The following is a 20,668-nucleotide window of genomic DNA, read 5'->3' on the forward strand; positions in this document are numbered from 1 at the left end:
CAGTTGATCTTAGATTAACTACACGTAACTTGGAATGAGTATTTCTTTTTCGAAATATGAACCAAGTGTATCTCAAATATCGAAATTTATTATTTTCAGAACTTTTCGCACAACGCTATGAAAGGTATTATTTCCTTGAAATAGAAGTTAAGCTAGTTTCAATATTTGAACAAATCAATCGTTGATTTATATTTTATTCTATCTTCCAGAAAATAAATATAATTTCAGAGCAGGAGTAACTAGTAGCCATACTCTTATTCCTTCTAACAAGAACTCGAATACGTTCTCAGAATTAAAACTGACCAAATATTGAATTTTATTTTAATCCATGTTTCAATTAATACTTTTAAAGTATCTTAGGAAACCAATAACCAGCTACGCTTTTATCTTTCTTAATAGGGTCACGGTACTATTAATAAAACATTATGACCTTCTTCCATTAGGATGGTACCGAAGAATCCGCAAAGGATGGCGATGTCCTAGTCGAGACGGAACCGATCTACTACGATTTGGAAAACGTTAAATTGAATTGGCCTAAAATGCGAGTGGTTAATCGTACATCCCTTGAACTTGACAACGCGACTATCGTTAATGATGGAACGGAAAATGCGACGATAGCGAAAGCTTTTGGTTACAAATACAAATATTCCATTTACTGGGGTCAAGGTCATGCCATACTAAAAGGCTTAAACACATCAATTACATTGACGAACGGCACGGTTTTGCCGAAAATAATGTGGGGCACAAAGGAAACTAGCAATAATACCGACATATACACGTAAGCATATTTTCCATATAGTTTGAAATCAATTAACGCATAGTATATGGAAAGTCAGATATATTAAATTTTTATAGAATTTATAATTCATATTTCAAACAATATCCGATCATTTATTATCAGAAAAAATATCTTATTGATATAATTTATCGTTATTTCGCTTATCGATTGATTCATTAATTGATACTTGAAAATTTCTAAAAAATATTGAAAAGATAATTCCATTTAAAGTAGATTCTTATGTTTTAAGTCGTTATCGTAACTTTGATTCATCTTTATTTTGTTGCAGTAAAATTATTATATAAATGTATATAAATATAAATATATATATATACAGAGAAAGCTAATTGTAGCGATATTATATGGAATATGAAAAGACGCTGTATCTTTTTTCTAAATTTTTCATCCTTTCTTTCCAACAATATTTACAGTTGCAATCTATCTAAGTAAAAGAGAGATGGAGAGAATATGATGTATTAATGTATTAAATATTACAATACACTAAACAAAATTATTAAATTATTTTTTAAATTGCACAAAAATGAGATATTAAGCAGTACATATAAAATATAATATCCAATCCAACAATATATTATAACTATGTTATAACATTTAAAACAATTTTGCAATCATTGTGTCCAAGTTTCCAATAATACTAATACACTACTTTTTTAAAACAGGGTAAAAATTAATCTCCTGCCTGGTACAGGAATAAACGTGAGTCTGATAGCGAACTACACCTCCATGGAGGTACCCTATTCCGGAAAATTAATTTCCCATTACGAGGATGGAGAGACGAGGTCTCGCCAGATAAGCGGCATTCGCGCCGAAGAGAGCATGTTCGATGTAAAACCCATATTCGGACCCATTTATTTCCTTGCCAATTATAGTCTAGTTCCTACCACCACCATACCACCTACCACGGAACCGAGCACCACCGCAACCCCACAGAACGTAAGCAACGACGTTCGACAGAACTACGATATGGAAGAGAGCGAGGATCATGATGAGAACATGATTATACCACGGAAGAAATCGGACCTGTCTAACATGCAGAGCGATGACGGTGGACCGTTATCGCTGAAGAACAAGGTAGAGGTGACGCACTCCGGAGCGTCGTCTCTTCTTAGATTAAACGTAGGATTGCCTTTATTAATTTCGTTACTAACGATCGTCAATAAAATTACGTGAAAAGATCGATGATTCCGAGAGTATCCTAAGCCCTAAGTTGCAATAGTAATATATTCGTAGAGGAAAAAAAATAATGTCCAGAGATTATCACAAAACGCAGACAAAAAAAAATCGTAAAAAAAAAGACAAAAAAGGAAATAGCGAAAAAAAGGTAAAAAAAAATAGATGAATTGAATACAAATACACACAAGATGTTGCTGTAATTTCGTACATATAGCCGAGTATGTAACGAAATAAAAAAAAGCTACCTTGGTTATAAATCGCTGATCAAGTCAGACTGCGATGTCAACGCTGACATAATGCTTGCCTTTCGAAGATGAATAAAAAAAATACTTCATATTTAATATATATATATATATATATACATAAAAAATATATATATATACACGTTTAGGATAGCAAATGAAAGGAATACCTTAAGCGATGAGCTAGTCTCACGACGAATGTTAAGTAAGTACAAGCGATCGCCAGCCAACATATGGACATGTTAACAACAGCCTGTGGATCGTTAACATTTACCTCTATATTGTTGAATTAATTGATGAATGTGTAAACTAACGACATTCCGTCTTTAAACTAATCTTCGCTGTGAATCGATTTTCCAGCTAAACTATTTTATGCCTTCGCAAAAGTGCACGTTCTAGGATCTTCTTCTAGAAAAGTCTTTGAAAACAAGCTTTGGATGGGAAAATAGAGAGTAAAAACATGAGATACAAAAAGGATGATACCCTTTTCTTTGAGAATCGTGTTCAAAGAGAGTTTAGAATTACTGCAGGTATTATTCTCGGACAACTATATATACATATATATATAAATATATGTATAGTTTCTGAAAAATTGGGAGAAATAACGACGAGTAAACGAGTGGGAAATTGAAGGTAAAAATGACGAAGAAAAAAATGATTACGGAGGGACAAAGATTCGCGAGTTAACGCAATTACGATATATATTTTTGAGATTGCAGTATAATTTTAGACAATTGTAAGATTTATAAAGGTGTAGCGAGTAAGAATATGTAGAGTACAGGTGGATGGGTACCTGTATTTTTTCAACGCTGTTTCAATATCATTTATCTGACTGATGTAAAGCTTTGAGGAGCCCTTAGATAAAATGAAATAGTAGGAGGATTGCTACATAATAAAAATATTGAAAGAAGTGCACGTTATTTGAGAATGGGTATAGTAGGTTAGTAGGTTTTAATTATTATATTATTGAAGGTGATTTGTTTCCAATTCTGTAAAAATAATACGATATTTTTTGTGTACCCATCTATCTCATGTAAAGTGATAGGGCTTGCAGATTCCTAGAAAATAATTATTAATGGAAATTGTAATAACAAAGGAATGCAGTATTTTAATTTGTATAGATACGTTAATAATTTGTAAGGTACATTTGTTTAATAAGCGAGACGAGAAATATGGACTTATAACGAAATAACTACGTTTAATTTTAAACGTCTTTGTGTTGAAAATTCAGGAAAAATAATTATATATGTCGTTCGTTCTCTTTTTTTCTTTCGACGATATTTTCTTGATACATTTGTAAATGTATATAACGTAATTTCTATACTCTCATTAGGTATAATTGTTACGAACTTATTTAATCATTTATAATTTTTTCTAACAGTGGTAAATAACATAGTAAGAATTATTCATATTTTATTACATTGTAGCACTAACGGAAAAAATGTGAGAAGGAAACATTCATTTCGAACACGAACACATTGTCCATGAGTTTGTAGTAACATTAACCGAAGTAAGCCTAATCACAATATTGTGATATTCAGTAAAAATTTTATGTAGATGTAAAGGAATGTGACATATTCTGTTAAATAATTTGTTAATTATCATAGAAAGCAATAATTTGTTGCGAGATTGGGACATGTGAATTTTAGAATGTTGCGTGTTTAAATGAAGCAGAAGAAAAAAAAAGTAGGTAGAAAATAATGCAAGATAATGATATCTAATACTGTCAGCAATATTTTCTCATTGTGAATAAAGTGATGCGATGGACGTGGCCCAAAGTAAATGGATAGTATGTTTTCAAGATAAAAATTGATGAAAGATACAAATGATAATAGGATATCTCTATATTTGGAAGAAAAGAAATTACCGCTTATTTTTTAGTTGCTTCTTCATATTTCTGTACGCCTTTGAGAAAATGTTAATAAAAATTCCAATGTAAAAATGCCTGCATTTAGCAATACCCAGGACAACCCAGTTTTTTAGAAAAATGTGCATTGCACAGATACATTATTTATAAATTATTGATATAAATTATTATGTAAAAACAAAGTTTCTTCCCCTCTTATTCTCCTTCTCTATGCATAAGCACACACATGGGAAAAATATTTCGTGTGCTACAAAATGTATTTACATTGTCTTATTACTACATTATTCTTTTCTTTAACAGTATTACCTTACTGTACACCCCACCCCTGTGTATAATACAAATTCTCATTAAAATTAAGAACCATTTAAATATCTGATTGTTTTACATTATTTCATTTTCTAATTCCGATGAGGAAGTATAAGTAGATTGATAATGTTGATATTAATCCTATTTTCAAATTTCATAATCACAAAAATATTATTAAAATATTCCAGAATCTTTTAGAAATTATATAAGGTATAGTAAATATAAAGGTACATTTAAGGTATTGTATAACTACTTTGAAAACTATAAGAGCTATGTATGAAAAACACTTACCAAGAACCCCATACTGTTGTGGCGTAAGTCTTACGTCACCATCTGGACCCCCTGGAACAGAAGATATAAGCGATGCTCGATCACTTATATGACTTTTGCTGCTAGCTTCACTTTTCCTTGCCCATGATGCTTGCGATAATACATCTACAAATAAATAATAAATAAGATCTATAAATAATAAATATCATAAGATTTTGTTATAGCATTAATAAAGTTTACATTATATGTTTATCATAATCTCTTTAATATCTACTTATAAAATTATATGCTATTGTAATAAATTACCAAAATTAGAGCTCTTTGCAGCAGCAAATCTTTGTTTTAGCTCCCTTAGGGTTTTTCTTGAAGAAGGACAAGGACGTCTTCTACGTCTCTTTAAAAACTGTGCTAGACCTCCTAATAGTAATGATCCTCCAGTAAGACAAATAATAAAAATCTACAAGAAAAAAAGGAAAATATTAGAATAAAATTGACTACTCCATTATAAACTAATATCATGCAAATTTTGTATACAAATATTTATCATAATACTAAGAGTAATAAAATAATTCAAAAAATATAAAATATCATTCCGTAAATATTATATAATATAGAAATTATAGAATGTAAATATATTTATTCTAACCTCAAAGAGAGATACTTGCTTTTTGAGTTCTAGATAAATTTATTGATGGTAGTGAAATTGTATAACGTTTACACAATGCACCTAAAAACTGGTACGCGTTAAAAATGGACATTGCAAGTATCTTTGTTATAAACAATATAAATAGATATTTTCACACGACTTAAAACAACAGATAAACATTAATTTCGGGAGAAACACTGCATTGAAGAACATTCGTTTGTGCGGTAAATATTCAAAGTATAAGCTATTACTATATTGATATAAGACGTGCAATAACGTGGGTTTAAATCTGCTCGCGCATTTATTGAATTATCGTTCGTTATAAACACAAATTACTAAAACTAGTGAAAACACTGCAATAGTAACTTAAAACTACTAGTAATTTCGAATTTTTAAAATTGGAAGAAACCTAATTTTTGTACTTTTGTATATACGATATAAAGTTTGTATAATGAAAAGATATCGTAATTAAAAAATAAAAATTATTATGTAATTCCAGCTAATATTCTTACATTTCCTTTAATGCAATTTTTAACATTATTAAAATATCCACGTTCTTTAATATGAAAAACTTTATTACTATTAGTAGCTATGTTTATATACAATATGTAGAAAATAGTTCATGTTTTTATTATTTGAATGCATTTATACACTTTTCACAATGTAAATAATATACTGTATAAAAATAAGTTTTTCATTTCATATCATCCCAATCACAAAATTCGAAGTCTTCTTCATTTAAATCAAGTAATTCTTTAAACTCTTCAGTTGTGGAAAATTGACTTTGTGATGTATTTTTTGTTGCATTCTCGTTACTGTGTACTATTTTTTGTGAGTTATCTGTAAAACTATCTAAGGTTTTTTGTTCTGAACTGAATGCTTGTATAGTAACATCAATATCTTTTAGAGAAAAATTTTGATCAAGTCCAACTTCGTTCAATACATTCATCTTTTTTTGAATTAACGGCCATAAATAATCATCTGCTGTTTGTTTTGCAACCAAATATTGAATGATAACACTATTATCTTGACCAATTCTGTGTACCCTATCTTCCGCTTGGCACAATATCTATAATAAAACATAGATTATATTAAATGAATCTGATTTTAAGTCATTATGATTTCAAAAAATAAAATAAACAATAAATACTCCAGGATTCCAAAATAGTTCTGCAAAAACTACAAGTTTCGCAGCTGTTAATGTAATTCCGGCGTTCGCTGCTGTGATTGATAATACTGCTACCATGCAATCGTCACAGTTTTGAAATTGGTCGATTTGATATTTTCTGCGTTCTGGATTTGTTTTCCCATCAATTCTAATATATCTAAAACGCATAAATAAGTTTTGAGTAAATAAAAATTTTATCTTTATATACTAGTGTATGCAGACAGTATAATTACTTTCTATCCATAAATTCTGCAACATCACAAATAGCATCCATAACATTTTGATGATGGGCAAATATAATGAACTTTTGTTTATTCATGAACAGCTTGGAAATATAATCACTGAAATAATATTATACATATTAGACAATATTCATTACTATACTAAATAGTTTTATTATATAAAATTGTATTTGTAACTTTAGTGATTATTTACTAAATAAAAATGTTATTTATATATACCATATAGCCTTTTGTTTAGCAACACCAGATTCATTATAGTACTGCAAAAGAGTATGATGTTTTTCCATACCATTCAGAACCTCTCGCTCTAGTTTCTTAGATATTTCTACCATTTCTTTAGTACCAACTTTTATTAAGCCTGGATCTAGTATAATAACTTCTCTAAAATTTTTTTAGTAAAATAAACATTTATATTTGTACAAATTCAAATGTATGCTTATGTACTATCCAATCTGATATAAGTATACTTATTCTTCACCTTTTTTTCGCCGGTAATTGATTTAAAACATCATTTTTTAATCTTCGAATTACGCAAGTGCGTTTTAATAATAACTGCAATTCTTGCATGTTTGACGATCCATTAAAATCCCATCCGTATGAAGTTTTTTCTCCTGCACAATACCGAATTCCATATTCTTGATATCTATGTAAAAATAATACTTGTTTACTCATACGTAAATTACATATAACGAACATTTTACATTACCCCATAAAATTTGGCATTATAAGGTTTATTTGAGAATATAATTCTATGGGTCTTGATAAAGCAGGTGTCCCAGACAGCAAAACAACATGACACGCTTGCAAGACTACACATTGTGCAGCCTTAAATCTTGCAGTTTTAACACTTTTCAATGCATGAGACTCATCCTATACATAAATTTATTTATTCTTATTATATATATATAATAATTATATATATATACATATTCCTATTTATATTTAATCAATATATTGTTTTTTAAACATACCAAAATAACAAAACCAAAAATTTTTCGTTCAAACTTGTCCATCGCTCGGACTAGAAGATCATATGTTATAATAACGATTTTACTACTATCAATAAAGTCTTTGGTATTCGCAAATTGGTGAATGTAGTGAGCTGGTACAGATGGCAAAAATGTATATATTGCTTCTGCCCATTGATATCTAAATTTTTCAAAATCATTTTTACTATTTGCTTTAGTATAATGAAATATATCTATTTAGCATAATATTCTTCATTTTCAAACCTGACTGAAGCGGGTGCAACAATAAGGAGAGGCCAATTCTTTCTAAAATAATGCGCAATGCCTAGTGCTTGAATGGTCTTTCCTAAACCCATATCATCAGCGATCATACAACGACCACCTTTAGATATTCCATAGCTGAAAATAATACATTTAATTCTATCCTATTTTAAATTTAAAGGCATATATAAATCATGTAGTTATACCAAACTCCTTCTCGTTGAAAGGGCATTAAATTCTCTACTAACTGAGGATCAATGTCTAATAGGTCAATATTTTCAGTATTCATTGTGGTGTCATTTTTCCTGAAAATCTAAAAAACATTTCAAATATATATATATATATATAAGATATATATAAGATATATATAAGATATATATATATAAACACAATACAATATATTATTCTTCAATATAATACCTGAAGGACTGGCTTTGGTAATCCTGTAATTTGTATATCAGATTTGAAATTAATAACTTTTTCCATTACTGTTTCATAGTCTTTTAAAAGAAAATTCCATTGTTTAGTTTTCATATCTAAAATAAAAATATAATATATGACAGGTACTGTTATTTATATATTCTATGTTTAGCTATTAAAATTTATTTATTTATGTTAAATTTAAGAATATATTAATGTTATATTACCATATGATCTGCTTGAGACTTTCTTTATTGTCTCAACGAGTGGAGGAAAATATGATGAAGTTTCTAATACAAATCTTTCATCAGTTAACATGTAACATTTTGCTGTAATGCAAGATTTCTGACCAAAAAAATTCTTTGTTGACATAGGATTAAATCGTTCATTTTGTTTATTAAGTTTTCCATTATGCTTCAAGCAATTGTTCTCAGATTTTGCTTTATAGTCAACATATTTCGATGAACTATGTCCAAAAACTTTTGGGCTATTGTTTAGTTTATTTTCATTAGTTATGATACTACTATTAGTAGAAGTAATACTATTTCTTGTATTTGTATTAGGGATGAATGAATTGTTTTTCAATTGAGATTCCTTTTTACGTTGTAAAGCTAATAAACGCTTCTTCTCTATTTCTTCTTGAGAATAACTCATGCTTATAATATAAACTTTATTAAAAAACTTGTACGATAAAAAAATGTTGATTTTTGTAGTTTATACAAACCTGATATATATACATATAAACGCCTTTTCTTATAAATCGTACACATTCAATATAGTTTTAAAAATAAATAATGATACTGATAGTTTCCCATTTTCTTTTATTTCACAATTTAAATTATCTTATCCTGTCATCTTATCCTGCACAATACAGCTTTCACAATTTGTACAAGATATTTGACGTATTTGATAATTATGTAGTTAGAATTTAAGTTGATTTAAAGTTTGAACACAAAGATACTCTACTCATCTCTGTCTATCTCGCAGAAAAGAGAATTTTATTATCTTTCATGTTGGTTTTTCACGACTCAATTTTCGGGTGATTTTCCCTAACGAGTAACAAAACCTGTTTATATGACTGTGAATAAGACCACAATAAGTGAGATCTATAAACATAGAATTGATCAATATAATTTAACTTAAAAAGCTCACATTTAGAAAAATAACTTTCTATTTATAATATTTCAAAATTACGAATCCTAGTATTCCCTAGATTTTGACCACGTGGTTTTATTTATCTTTCCTGATTTGACTCACTGGTTAAAACACGATCATATAAATAGGTTTGGACACTCGCTAGAGAAAACCGTCTAAAAATTGAATCGTGTCTAATTATGAAAAATCAACATGGCTGATCAACGAAGTTTGCGTTCTTGCGAGACAGACGAAGATGAGCTGAGCGTCTCCGTCTCTGTCTGAAACATTCAGAGCATATCACATATGCGCAGAATGAGAACCGTCTTGTCTTCCATGTTGATTTTTCACAACTAGTCAAAACTCAATTTTTGTACTGTTTTCCCTAGGCTTCGGTATATGAGTGTCGAAACCTGTTTTGTATAATCGTGGGTCAAAATATATTTTCAGTAACTTTTGAAGATTTAGTTAACTTTTAGTGGATTTAATGTAAAAAAGATATATGTATGAGCATTCTTTAATTTTTCTATAAATTTTTGACCTTATGAAATTTTGTTGTGATCAAAATCAACTTATTGAAAACATTTTTTAATATCTATCTTGTTCAATTTTAACGATTTCAGAGTTGGGTTCGTACGTGTCTATTACGAATGTCCAAAGCAATTTAACTCTTAATAATATACGTTTGCAACTCAAATGTTTTGCATACATCTTATATACATGTGTTTGTATATATAACGTAAATATACCTTCTTCTTTTTTCGTTTATTATTAATTATACGTATATTTTCAATGAATAATAACCCAATTCTGTGATAAGTACGATGTCAACGTCAAAGTCACCTGTAAATCGTACGTATTCCAAACATTAATTAAAATAAATATATTTAATAATATCGAGTAATTACCTTTTAATTATATTGTAGCCGACGATCATGAATTCGTCGTTCCGAAAAAATCGATTAAAGTACCATCTGATATGGTAATTTGGGAAAAATCGGAAGCATATTTTGTAAGAATTTGCATACTATTTCCTTTTTATTACTGATATTTGATATTATCACAATTTTCAGTATTCAAGGATCTTTATCATATGAAAAAACATGCAAAAATATTTTGTAGGAATACTTGGGATTTATATTGGCCTTAAATGAATCGGTTCAGGGAAAAGCTTTAAATGTTGAATACACACAAAGTCCTACAATTGCCAGTATTGTTCAAATGCTTAATGAATTTGATGAATGGATAACACAGATACCTCCCACTGAGCAGCCCCAACGTTTTGGTAACAAATCGTTTAGAGAATGGCATGAAAGATTACAACAGGTAAATATATATTACTTTTACATAGCCATCTTCAAAATCTATTCATTCATAATATTTCAGAATGGAATAGCAGAATTACAAAAAGTGTTGCCAGAAAAATTACATAGAGCAGTTCCAGAAATAGTTCAGTATTTATATGAAGGCTTTGGAAATCCAACACGTATAGATTATGGTACAGGACATGAAATGGCATTTTTAATGTTTTTATGTTGTATGTTCAAAATTGGTGCTTTCACACAGGATGATAAAGTAGCTGTAGTTGTAAAAATATTTAACAGGTAGTTTTTATTGAACTTGATATTCTTACCCTAATATTTTGTGTATTTCCAGAGATTAAAATTTTTGTTTTTTGTAAGATATCTGGAATTAGTGCGTAGATTACAATTAACTTATCGGATGGAACCAGCAGGTAGTCATGGTGTATGGAGCTTAGATGACTATCAATTTGTCCCATTTATATGGGGAAGTGCTCAATTAATTGGTATTGCCTTCAACTTTTTTATTTTTTATCATAATATATTTCAAAGATATACATAAATGTACACAAAAAATGGTATGAAACATTTCAGGGCATCCTCGTATAGAACCTCGTCATTTTGTTGAACCGGATATTATTCAAGCTTTTAACAAGCAATATATGTTTCTTGGTTGTATTGAATTTATTTCAAAGGTTTGTATACATATATTGTATGCACTCACATATATTGTATTGTTAGCTGTTTTTATATATTTTAAAAGCAAATATTATTTTAGGTAAAGATAGGTCCATTTGCTGAACATTCAAATCAGTTATGGAATGTTAGTGCAGTATCTTCTTGGATTAAAGTAAATAATGGTCTTATTAAAATGTACAGAGCTGAGGTAAATATTATTGCTAACAACTCACCATAAACTTATAAGTATTATAATTAGATAATGACGTTTTAAACATCATACACAGGTTTTAGCAAAATTTCCTGTTATACAACATGTTTTATTTGGTTCTTTATTATCGATAAAACCGGCGTCTGTACCACCTGTTAAAAGGGGACCTCGTCGAGATCAACCATTGCAACCACCACCGACTCAGTAATAGTATTGTACAAATATGCTTCATATCTGTTGATGTAGTTTGTAACAAATATCCGATATTTATAATGAAACTATGTTGCAATTGTATGCTAAATTTCAAGTTATATGACTTACAAATAATTGTATTACATTGCTTTTATGCTGCACCCATTTTTCCATTGTTAAATCGTAAAATATATGTGTTTTATATATAAATTTTATTTGTAAATAATTTATTAAGAATTTATTTTAGGAAATATCAGTCATATTAGTTAACAATATGTTAGTAATTATCTAAGATAATCTAGAAATTAGTTAACACGATTATTTACTGTAAATAAAATTAATCAGTTACAAAAAATGGCTCATAATATGTAACACACATTGTCACGAGAATTGCTTCAATATGAATACTTATATACTTTAAAATGGATTACTTTTTAATTTCACTCAGTTAGTAGCAATTCGTTTGTATACAGACACAATCATTAACAAGAATTCTCTTGTAGGATAGAATAAATATTGTATCACTAACAAGTGCTTTTATAATAATATATATTAATATAATAATACTGCTCTCTCAATTTTAAATAATTTAACATAATATATATGTAAATATGCAAAGTGAACTATCCATTATAAACTATTAAGATATATATCACAGATAAAATGATCTGTCGGGTACACACAAAAGAAGCACATGAGGCCATCATCGATAAAGCAATTAGCACGATCGCAAAAAAAGCTATTTTTGAACTGAATTCTTAAATTATTAAATATTATAAGTAATAGATAGAATATTTTTAGAATTACTTAGAATTTTAATTTAATGCACACTTAATAACCAGAGATGTGTTATAAATTCAGTATTTCTAAAGGGTAATTTGGAAATATATTATAACAGTACAAATTGTCAAAGTTTCTGACCAGCAGGAATACCACAATCTTTCCGGAAAAACAAACACCTCGTGTCAGTTCAGGTTACGCCCTTACCAGAAGAAGGCGCATGGAAGGGTAGTTCTGACACTCAGGGTATCATTGATTATAAAATTAAATTTTGATAACAACCAGTCAACGTGCATTCTAAATATATGAGACAAACCCCGGACATTCCTAGGAGAACACAAACGGGCATTCTTCATCCATCGACTTATAGAAGAACATACAATTATTTAGTGCACGTTGTTCGTATCGACCTTCAGAAGTTAACAGGGACAGCCATATCTATGCATAAGAAATGAAACATGCACAAAATATATATCATAGGAATAATACTTGTTTTGATATTATTTCCTGTAAATTCTGACAGAAACAATAAAAGATACCAAAACCATGTTGCACATCCACAAAATTATCATTAGTATTGGTACTTTATTTTCTTGATTACAATAGTGTTGCATTAAGAAAATATGAAAATATGATTACTGATAGTTGTGATTGTCATTAAATGGAGTAATTAGTAATCTTTAATACAAACTGCTAGCTTTTTGCTTTTTAGGACACTAACATCTTTTCTTATATTATTACATAAGTTAACAAATATATGTAAACATTTTAATGAGAATAAATTATATGCTTAAAGTTTAGAATGTTTGATTCCTTGATTAACAATTCCATTTGCTATTAAATTAGCAATTTCTTCTGGTTTAAAACCTATTTCAGTAAGAATTTCTGTAGTGTGCTCACCCAATTTAGCATTTCTTTCATGTTTTTTAGACATTCCAGGAGTACGAGATAAACGTGGTGCAGGATTTGGAGTTACCAAACCATTGTCTTCAGTCTTAAATATATTTCTTTCCTTATTGTGTGCATGTGATGCAACATCTTTTAAATTTACAACGGGTGTCACACAAGCATCTGTACCATCAAATATGGCACACCATTCTGCTTGAGTCTTTTGTTTGAATATCTTTTCTAATTTTTCACGGCTTTCTTCAAAATTCCCAAATTGTGGCATTTCATGAGATGAAATTCCAAGTTTCTCTAAAAATATCTCATAAAACTCAGATTCAATTGCTCCAACAGACATATATTGTTTATCTTTTGTTTCATAAGTATCATAAAAGTGTGTTCCAGAATCTAATCTATTTGTAAGAAATATTATTTAATTATTTATTTATATGAAACTATAAAAAAATAGAAAATAGGTAATGATATAACTTAGAGATCCTTACATATTTTTGCCACGAGGATTTCCCCATAATCCAGGCAGATTTTGAGATCTAAAGAACCAACTGCCTAGATATGCAGATCCATCTACCATTGATGCATCAATCACTTGACCAATACCACTCTTGCTACGTTCAAATAATGCTAGTATTATACCAAAAGCACACATTAATCCACCACCAGCAAAATCAGCTACTAAATTGACTGGTGGTGTTGGTTTCTGATTATGACGTCCAAATAATGATAATAAACCTGAACATTATCAAAAGCATTTTAGTAAATATGTCTTATTTAAAATAAAATAAGCTAGAATACATATGTTGTTCTTAAATTACCAGATAGAGCTAAATAATTTATATCGTGTCCAGCCATATTAGCATAAGGTCCATTATGGCCAAATCCTGTTAACCTGGCATATATCAACCTCTTGTTTATTCCCATAAGTTCTTCTGGTCCTAGTTTCATTTTTTCCATTACTCCTATTTTAATATTAATCACTATCTTAGAAAAATATATAATAACAATAATATATTTATTAAAGAATACAAACCAGGTCTATAAGGGTCTATAAGCACATCACTTTGATCGATCAATTTCCTAAATATATTAGAACCTTCATAAACTTTTAAATTTAACGCAATTGATCTTTTTCCATGAGCCAGACAATCAATGGCATTATAAGATCCATAAATCTATAAAAAATAAATATTTTAAAATTTATATATACATGACTAAAAAACAAGCTTAAAACATGATTACCTAATCATTAGTTATACCTTGTCCACTTTGATTACAGATGCACCAAATTGGGCTAATATCATTCCACAAAAAGGGCCTGGTGCTAGCCCACCTAATTCTAATACATTTATACCTTTTAAAGGCATATTTGTGATCAGCAAAACTGCGCCATGAAAACTAACATAGAATGAGTTCACACATTTTTAATTACAATTATATTCAAATTAATTATGCAATCTTGCATAATAATGCGAATCAATATGAATAATTAATCCAACAATACTAAAACTTATTAAATTTCTTTAAGAAATGATGAAATCTTTTTCACGCATAAGTGAAAATTCGTTTTTAATGAAACGAGGTACATATTACATTGTTAAAAAATTATTTAATACATTTGTATGAAAATAAAAACTGTACCCTTACGATACAAAGTGGTCCAGTTAAATGGGATCACCTATATATCTTCTCCATTTATTGTTGTATGAAGTTACTTTATTTTAAGGACCACGTGTAATGGTAGAATTAGTTTTTCCTTATAATTATTATCTTTTAACGAGATTTTAAGGTCATAATCATTTTTTTAAAACAGAACCATATATCTGTTTTTCAATATTCTTGCAGAGCATGGAAAAGCGAAGTTAACCTTCTTTATCCGATCTTAATAACCATACTATTCTCATTATTTAATTTTAAGATATTTTCGTTTGAAGAGTACATACAAAATATCAGATAATATTTATTTTCAACAGCTTCTTTTCATCTCTAATTTCTGAGGATCAGTAATTCTAGAATCTTTATCGGATATAGTTATTTTAATATTGGTATTAAAATCACTAACGAAAGGGAATATATTGATAACTGGTAACACTGATACGTAGTGTGTAATAAATAAATACATATTGTAACCTTTAACAAAACAAATTACATTAATTGTAGACAAATTCAAATAGAATACATATCGCCAAAATGAATCCGACGGAACCTACTAGTACGGAAACTTTAAGGTACTTTAAGGAAATACATAAATTATTTGAAATAAATTTCTTTGCGAAATTTTGACGGAACGCCGGCTCGTGATTTTTATAACTATTATTTTACAACAATGTTTAATGAATTTCATTTGCCAGATAAAGTGTAGTATGTTAAACATATATTATTTTCTTTGATTAAGTCAATTTTTACAATATTTTTTATAATACTATATGTATGCATATATACAATTTGTAATAAATTAAAAATAATATATTGTATCCATACAGTTCCAAAATGAAAGACGTTATTGATGTATTAGCTATGCAACGGGAGAAGAGAAACACTTTGCAAAAGAGCATCACGATTGATTACACAAAGAACAGTGATAGTTTTACAATTTCACGATTTATATTTGAATGTGGTAAGCTTTTTGATTATTAAGTTTTATATTGTAATAATGGAAAGCAATATAAACCTTTATAAATTATAGGTTTAAAACTGGAAGCTCATCCTCTGACTATTGCTACAGCTGCAACATTGTATCATAGGTTTACAAAAGAAGCTGTTCCAGGAGGTTATGATAATTGTGTAAATAATTAATTTACAATATCAATTAAAGTTTCTAATACATGTCTTTTATAAGTGATATTTATATAGATGTGCATGTGTTTCAGCTAATTGCTGCTACTTGTCTTTACTTAGCAGGAAAAGTAAAAGATGATAACTTGAAGATTAGAGATATAATGAATGCATCTTACAGCACATTACATAGAGGATCACAACCATTAGAATTAGGAGATCAATATTGGAGCATGAGAGATGCAATTGTCCAAGCAGAACTTTTAATTATGCGTATGCTCAAGTTTCAAGTGACTCCTGTACATCCGCACAAAGTCAGTACTAAATGCATATAATTTATATTAATTAAAATATAAACCAAATAATTATTCTAAGTAAGAAAATATCATTTTAGTATATGTTACATTATTTACGATCTTTGCAAGCATGGTTTGGAGAGGAAGAATGGTCTAAATATCCAGTTGCAAAAACAAGCATGGCACTTTTACAAGATTTTCATCATTCCCCAGCTATACTTGATTATCCACCAAATTTAATAGCAATCGCTTGTATTAATTTGTCACTTCAAATTTATGGTGTAGTAGTACCATTAATGGACGAATGTGACCAGCAACCTTGGTTTAATGTAACAATTAAGAACATTTTTAAATTTATGAAGATCAGGAATTGGTTAAAAGCATAAGGTAAAGTTATTATCTTTTCCAGGTCTTCTGTAAAGATCTAACAAGAGATAAACTTTGGGAGATAATGGAAAAAGTTATGGCAGCATATGATGAAGAACCAGAAACTAGAGACAACTGAAGCATTTCAATGAGTTCATTGTATACAAGTTTGGCATTTTTATAAAACTTGGTATTGAAAGAGTACAAATATAAATCAAGGTCATCAAACAGAATATTTCTGATTTTGTGTTTTGTATTTTTCTATACCATTAATATTGTTTTTAAATTAAAAGACAATGATATGTGAAATATAAGAATATAGTATGGAAAAAACGACGTGCATTTTTTAATTTACCAATATGCAAACTTGATAGTATTCATCATAATATAAAATAAATTAATAACTTTTCCTTTATAATAAAATCATAATAAATTATAAAGATTGGAAAAATTTGATTACTTAATTAATATTAAAACATTTAGAAAAGTAAGAAATTTTAAAACATCAAAATTTTTAATAACATCAAATTGTTTCTATATTTCATATAAATTTTTGTATATTTTGAATTTACTAATGTAGAAAAAAGGGGCGGGTAATTCTTGATAGATCCCAATTAATAATTATTACTCAACATTCCAAAATAACATATATTGACAAAATTTATATGTATGAAATCATTACCTAAAGCTAAACTAGTACAATAAATTATAGAAAAATCAATTTATTATACAATAAAGTTTGAGTTCTGACATGTGTGAAGTTAGTTGCTAGGCAAATCGCTATTGTGTAGTCAAATGTATATATAGATATAAGTAAAATTATTTTCGATTGATTACAAAAAGATACTTATTTATTTGATTCTAACATTGATATAAAACTTGATGTTTATTTATATTCATGTTATAAAATAATAAATGGGCATTTGAGTCACAAAAAAGTCGAACATCGAATATTATTGCCCGGTGAATATTTACGGTATTTGTCAGTGAGAACTTTGAAATAGTTTTACATAAAATTTTGATGAGAAATAGTTCACATTCCATCACAACGATGGATCAAATGGAAAGATTTTTACCATTCACGTTGAAACGAGAACAGGAAGAGTTTGATGTTTGGGATAGCGATGATAACACTAGTCTCGAAGATATTAACAATCTCCTTTCAATTTCAATACCTTCACTTTCAGCGAACAAATTTCACATTCCCACTGATCCGAATGATGAATTTCTTCGACTGACTACCACGGCATGTTTTCTGTAAAAAGTCCATTAAACACTTCGACATATTAAAATTTAAATATAATTTTAAATATTTGAATTTAAAAATTACTTTTGTAATTTATAATTAATTAATTAAATATCAATATATATCTGTAAAGTATAAGTATTTAATTATGTTTTAATTCAATGATTTGTATTATATTAAATTTAAATTACAGGTTCGTGCTATATATTTTTCCTATCTACATAAATGTTTACTTAGCAATTACATCCTTTGTTATAAGGAGAAGAATGAAGAGATTCCGAGTAGTCAGTTGAAAATGTGTGCAAATCAAATGGAATTACTTGCAGTTCGATCATCTTTAGAAACCACTTTATACAGGCAAAATATATTGAAATTGGTAATTATGTTTATTGATGTAGTTTGATCTGATAGGTTGATTAATAATTGAAATTAAGATATTTGTAGATTTCAGATGTAAAATCACATACATCAGAGAAAAAAGCCTATAAAAAGTTGGTGATATTTTTAAAAACCGCACCTTCTAAGGTAGACATTGGAGTTCAAACAATTAATTCATGGGCAGAGTTAGAAAGGGCAGATAATATTCAAAGTATATGTATCACCTCTAATTGTGAAGAATTGTCCTCAACAAAGGAAATATTAAAGCATAAAGAAGAGGATGATATAAATGATGAAAATGAAGACTATATGGATGATATATCTTCTCAGTTGACTGTCTATAATAATACAGCTTCGCCTACTGTTAATTCTACTAGTCTTAATGATGTAGAAAACAATAAATTCAATGATTTAGATGAAGAGACATGCAATAAAATGATAATAGATGAAGAAACAATGAAAGAAGAAGATAGCAATATTTTTAGTTGTATACAAGATAATTCTAATACTCAAGTTACAAATCAATCCAATGTTCAAATTGATGATGAGAATTCACAGGATTCTCTTTTGCAACACATGGAAGATATGTTTTGTGACAGTGATGATAGTAGTGATCTTATGACATTAATTGAGAAACATTCAGGCGTTACTAAAGCTAATATGAATAAAGAAATTAACGCTCTTCTCCCAAATAATTCTAGTGGTTCTATTAACACGACTAAAAGTAATGACATAAAGATTAATTCGGTTAAGAACATTAACATAAAAACATCAAATACAAGTACAGGGAAGTATAGTTTTAGTTATTATAAAGAGATGAAAACCAGAGAAAGTAATAATAAATCATCATCAACAGAAAATGAGACAACAGAAAACAAGCAAAAACGTAGAATAAACAATATTTGGCTTGTTGAACGTGTATATCAAGTATCAAAACTAAAGGCAAGAATGACAGAATTATCTTTAAAAGATTGTAGAAGACATGGAAGAGTTAAAGAAAAATTTATTGAATTATTTGGAGAAAGTGATGACGAAGATATGATAACAGATTCACCAATTTGTATAGAAGAACATTTAACAGCATGTAAAGAAAGAATAGCACCATGGATTGTAAAATACTTAATGCCGTTCTACAAGAAACGAAGAATAAGAAATAGACAGCTCTTTAAAGTAGTTGCCAAGCATATAGCTGATATGCTTATTATTGAGAATACATTTCCTGGTTAGTATCTATTGAAATATTTTATTAAAATGTTTAATAAAAATATTCTCATATTCATATACTTTATTTCTATTTTCCAGAACAAGACTGTGTAAGCAAGTATATAGAAACATACTTCAAAAATAAAAAATTCATTAGAACTAAACAGGATGTATATTTATAAACATTTGTTACATAGAATCTATTAAATAAAAGAAATGTCACAGAACATTTTACATAACACGAATTATTCACATTGTATTTGTTTAAATTTCAGAGGTTCTAAGCTTGAGATTAATGAAGGGCATAATTACATATTTCATCATAAAGACAATGTGTTAAATATTATTTATGTAAACGTGTTTAAGATGACTGCAATATCAATAGAAAAAAAAATAATTTTGTGAATTGTTTCTAGCAATCTTTTTTAATTTGTTAAGAAATAGTGAAGTTTGAATTTACGAAACTACTTCTTTTTTATTGAAAGTTACATATACTTTTTAATCAAAATAAACACTGACAAATACCGTTTGTGTTAAGATTTCCTTATTTAAACATTAGAGCTCTAAAAGTGACATTTAAGTCACAGTCTTAATTTTTTGTATGTTCCTTATTATTTATATTGATAGACAATATTTCTTATGTGAATGTTACGTGTGCATTTGTTTATACACAAATATATTTGTTATATATTAATGAGAGAAGAAATATATTTAATGAAAGTTCTCCTGTAATACAAATTATAACTTAATTGAAACACTGTAAAATAGTTTAATCTATGCCCTGTACATAGTCCCTTTGATAATTATAAATATTTAAAAAGTGTTGCTTCTAATGTAAGTTTAGAA

General features: G+C 28.3%; 7 protein-coding genes across 15 annotated transcripts in view; 4 read left to right on the top strand and 3 right to left on the bottom strand.

Annotated features, from left to right (window-relative positions):
- Window positions 1–4,156, top strand: part of Uzip (beta-pore-forming protein unzipped) — a 34,297-nt gene extending 30,141 nt beyond the window's left edge. For all 4 annotated transcript variants that reach the window (XM_072000020.1, XM_072000018.1, XM_072000021.1 and 1 more), the window contains exons 4-5: window positions 444–778; window positions 1,459–4,156. In XM_072000020.1, coding sequence (XP_071856121.1) covers window positions 444–778; window positions 1,459–1,969 — 846 coding nt within the window. In that variant the 3' untranslated portion in view covers window positions 1,970–4,156. The remainder of the gene's footprint in view (window positions 1–443; window positions 779–1,458) is intronic.
- The window catches only part of Miga (mitoguardin), a 41,638-nt gene extending 36,068 nt beyond the window's left edge, over window positions 1–5,570 (bottom strand). The window contains exons 1-3 of the mRNA XM_072000014.1: window positions 5,323–5,570; window positions 4,964–5,114; window positions 4,679–4,822 (exon numbers count right to left, since the gene is read on the bottom strand). Of these exons, the coding sequence (XP_071856115.1) occupies window positions 4,679–4,822; window positions 4,964–5,114; window positions 5,323–5,415 (388 nt within the window). The 5' untranslated portion in view covers window positions 5,416–5,570. The remainder of the gene's footprint in view (window positions 1–4,678; window positions 4,823–4,963; window positions 5,115–5,322) is intronic.
- Window positions 5,571–5,857: 287 nt separating this feature from the next.
- Window positions 5,858–9,328, bottom strand: Marcal1 (SWI/SNF-related matrix-associated actin-dependent regulator of chromatin subfamily A-like protein 1). 3 transcript variants are annotated; one of them, XM_072000633.1, is made up of 12 exons: window positions 9,087–9,328; window positions 8,590–9,017; window positions 8,363–8,478; window positions 8,149–8,255; window positions 7,946–8,080; window positions 7,685–7,862; window positions 7,420–7,583; window positions 7,192–7,356; window positions 6,933–7,094; window positions 6,705–6,812; window positions 6,454–6,628; window positions 5,858–6,372 (listed from the first exon to the last, which is right to left on the bottom strand). In XM_072000633.1, the coding sequence occupies exons 2-12, from the start codon at window positions 9,014–9,016 to the stop codon at window positions 5,998–6,000; spliced, it is 2,112 nt and encodes a 703-aa protein (XP_071856734.1). In that variant the 5' UTR covers window position 9,017; window positions 9,087–9,328; the 3' UTR covers window positions 5,858–5,997. The 3 variants fall into 3 exon arrangements, with proteins under 3 accessions (XP_071856734.1, XP_071856735.1, XP_071856736.1); XM_072000634.1 differs by having other exon boundaries at window positions 8,590–8,849; window positions 9,087–9,293; XM_072000635.1 differs by lacking the exon at window positions 9,087–9,328 and having other exon boundaries at window positions 8,590–9,058.
- A 514-nt stretch (window positions 9,329–9,842) lies between these two features.
- On the top strand, window positions 9,843–12,106 carry LOC139985841 (serine/threonine-protein phosphatase 2A activator). Its single transcript, XM_072000640.1, has 8 exons — window positions 9,843–10,348; window positions 10,423–10,508; window positions 10,619–10,822; window positions 10,883–11,100; window positions 11,179–11,303; window positions 11,392–11,492; window positions 11,576–11,683; window positions 11,763–12,106. Exons 1-8 carry the CDS (start codon window positions 10,321–10,323, stop codon window positions 11,892–11,894), a joined length of 1,002 nt encoding a protein of 333 aa, XP_071856741.1. The 5' UTR covers window positions 9,843–10,320; the 3' UTR covers window positions 11,895–12,106.
- A 566-nt stretch (window positions 12,107–12,672) lies between these two features.
- On the bottom strand, window positions 12,673–15,493 carry Amacr (Alpha-methylacyl-CoA racemase). Of its 3 annotated transcripts, XM_072000637.1 has the most exons (6): window positions 15,206–15,493; window positions 14,818–14,956; window positions 14,592–14,733; window positions 14,377–14,520; window positions 14,047–14,293; window positions 12,673–13,956 (listed from the first exon to the last, which is right to left on the bottom strand). In XM_072000637.1, the coding sequence occupies exons 2-6, from the start codon at window positions 14,923–14,925 to the stop codon at window positions 13,449–13,451; spliced, it is 1,149 nt and encodes a 382-aa protein (XP_071856738.1). In that variant the 5' UTR covers window positions 14,926–14,956; window positions 15,206–15,493; the 3' UTR covers window positions 12,673–13,448. The 3 variants fall into 3 exon arrangements, with proteins under 3 accessions (XP_071856738.1, XP_071856739.1, XP_071856737.1); XM_072000638.1 differs by lacking the exon at window positions 15,206–15,493 and having other exon boundaries at window positions 14,818–15,078; XM_072000636.1 differs by lacking the exon at window positions 15,206–15,493 and having other exon boundaries at window positions 14,377–14,496.
- A 134-nt stretch (window positions 15,494–15,627) lies between these two features.
- Koko (cyclin Q) lies at window positions 15,628–17,319 on the top strand. Its single transcript, XM_072000641.1, has 6 exons — window positions 15,628–15,786; window positions 16,042–16,175; window positions 16,245–16,342; window positions 16,429–16,647; window positions 16,728–16,958; window positions 17,039–17,319. The coding sequence occupies exons 1-6, from the start codon at window positions 15,749–15,751 to the stop codon at window positions 17,132–17,134; spliced, it is 816 nt and encodes a 271-aa protein (XP_071856742.1). The 5' UTR covers window positions 15,628–15,748; the 3' UTR covers window positions 17,135–17,319.
- Window positions 17,320–17,761: 442 nt separating this feature from the next.
- Window positions 17,762–20,310, top strand: LOC139998367 (uncharacterized). 2 transcript variants are annotated; one of them, XM_072022796.1, is made up of 4 exons: window positions 17,762–18,241; window positions 18,435–18,617; window positions 18,686–19,841; window positions 19,922–20,310. In XM_072022796.1, exons 1-4 carry the CDS (start codon window positions 18,017–18,019, stop codon window positions 20,002–20,004), a joined length of 1,647 nt encoding a protein of 548 aa, XP_071878897.1. In that variant the 5' UTR covers window positions 17,762–18,016; the 3' UTR covers window positions 20,005–20,310. The 2 variants fall into 2 exon arrangements, with proteins under 2 accessions (XP_071878897.1, XP_071878896.1); XM_072022795.1 differs by having other exon boundaries at window positions 18,111–18,252.
- The last annotated feature ends 358 nt before the right edge of the window (window positions 20,311–20,668 follow it).

This window comes from Bombus fervidus, chromosome 3 (genome assembly GCF_041682495.2).
Source record: "Bombus fervidus isolate BK054 chromosome 3, iyBomFerv1, whole genome shotgun sequence".
Lineage (NCBI taxonomy): Eukaryota > Metazoa > Arthropoda > Insecta > Hymenoptera > Apidae > Bombus > Bombus fervidus.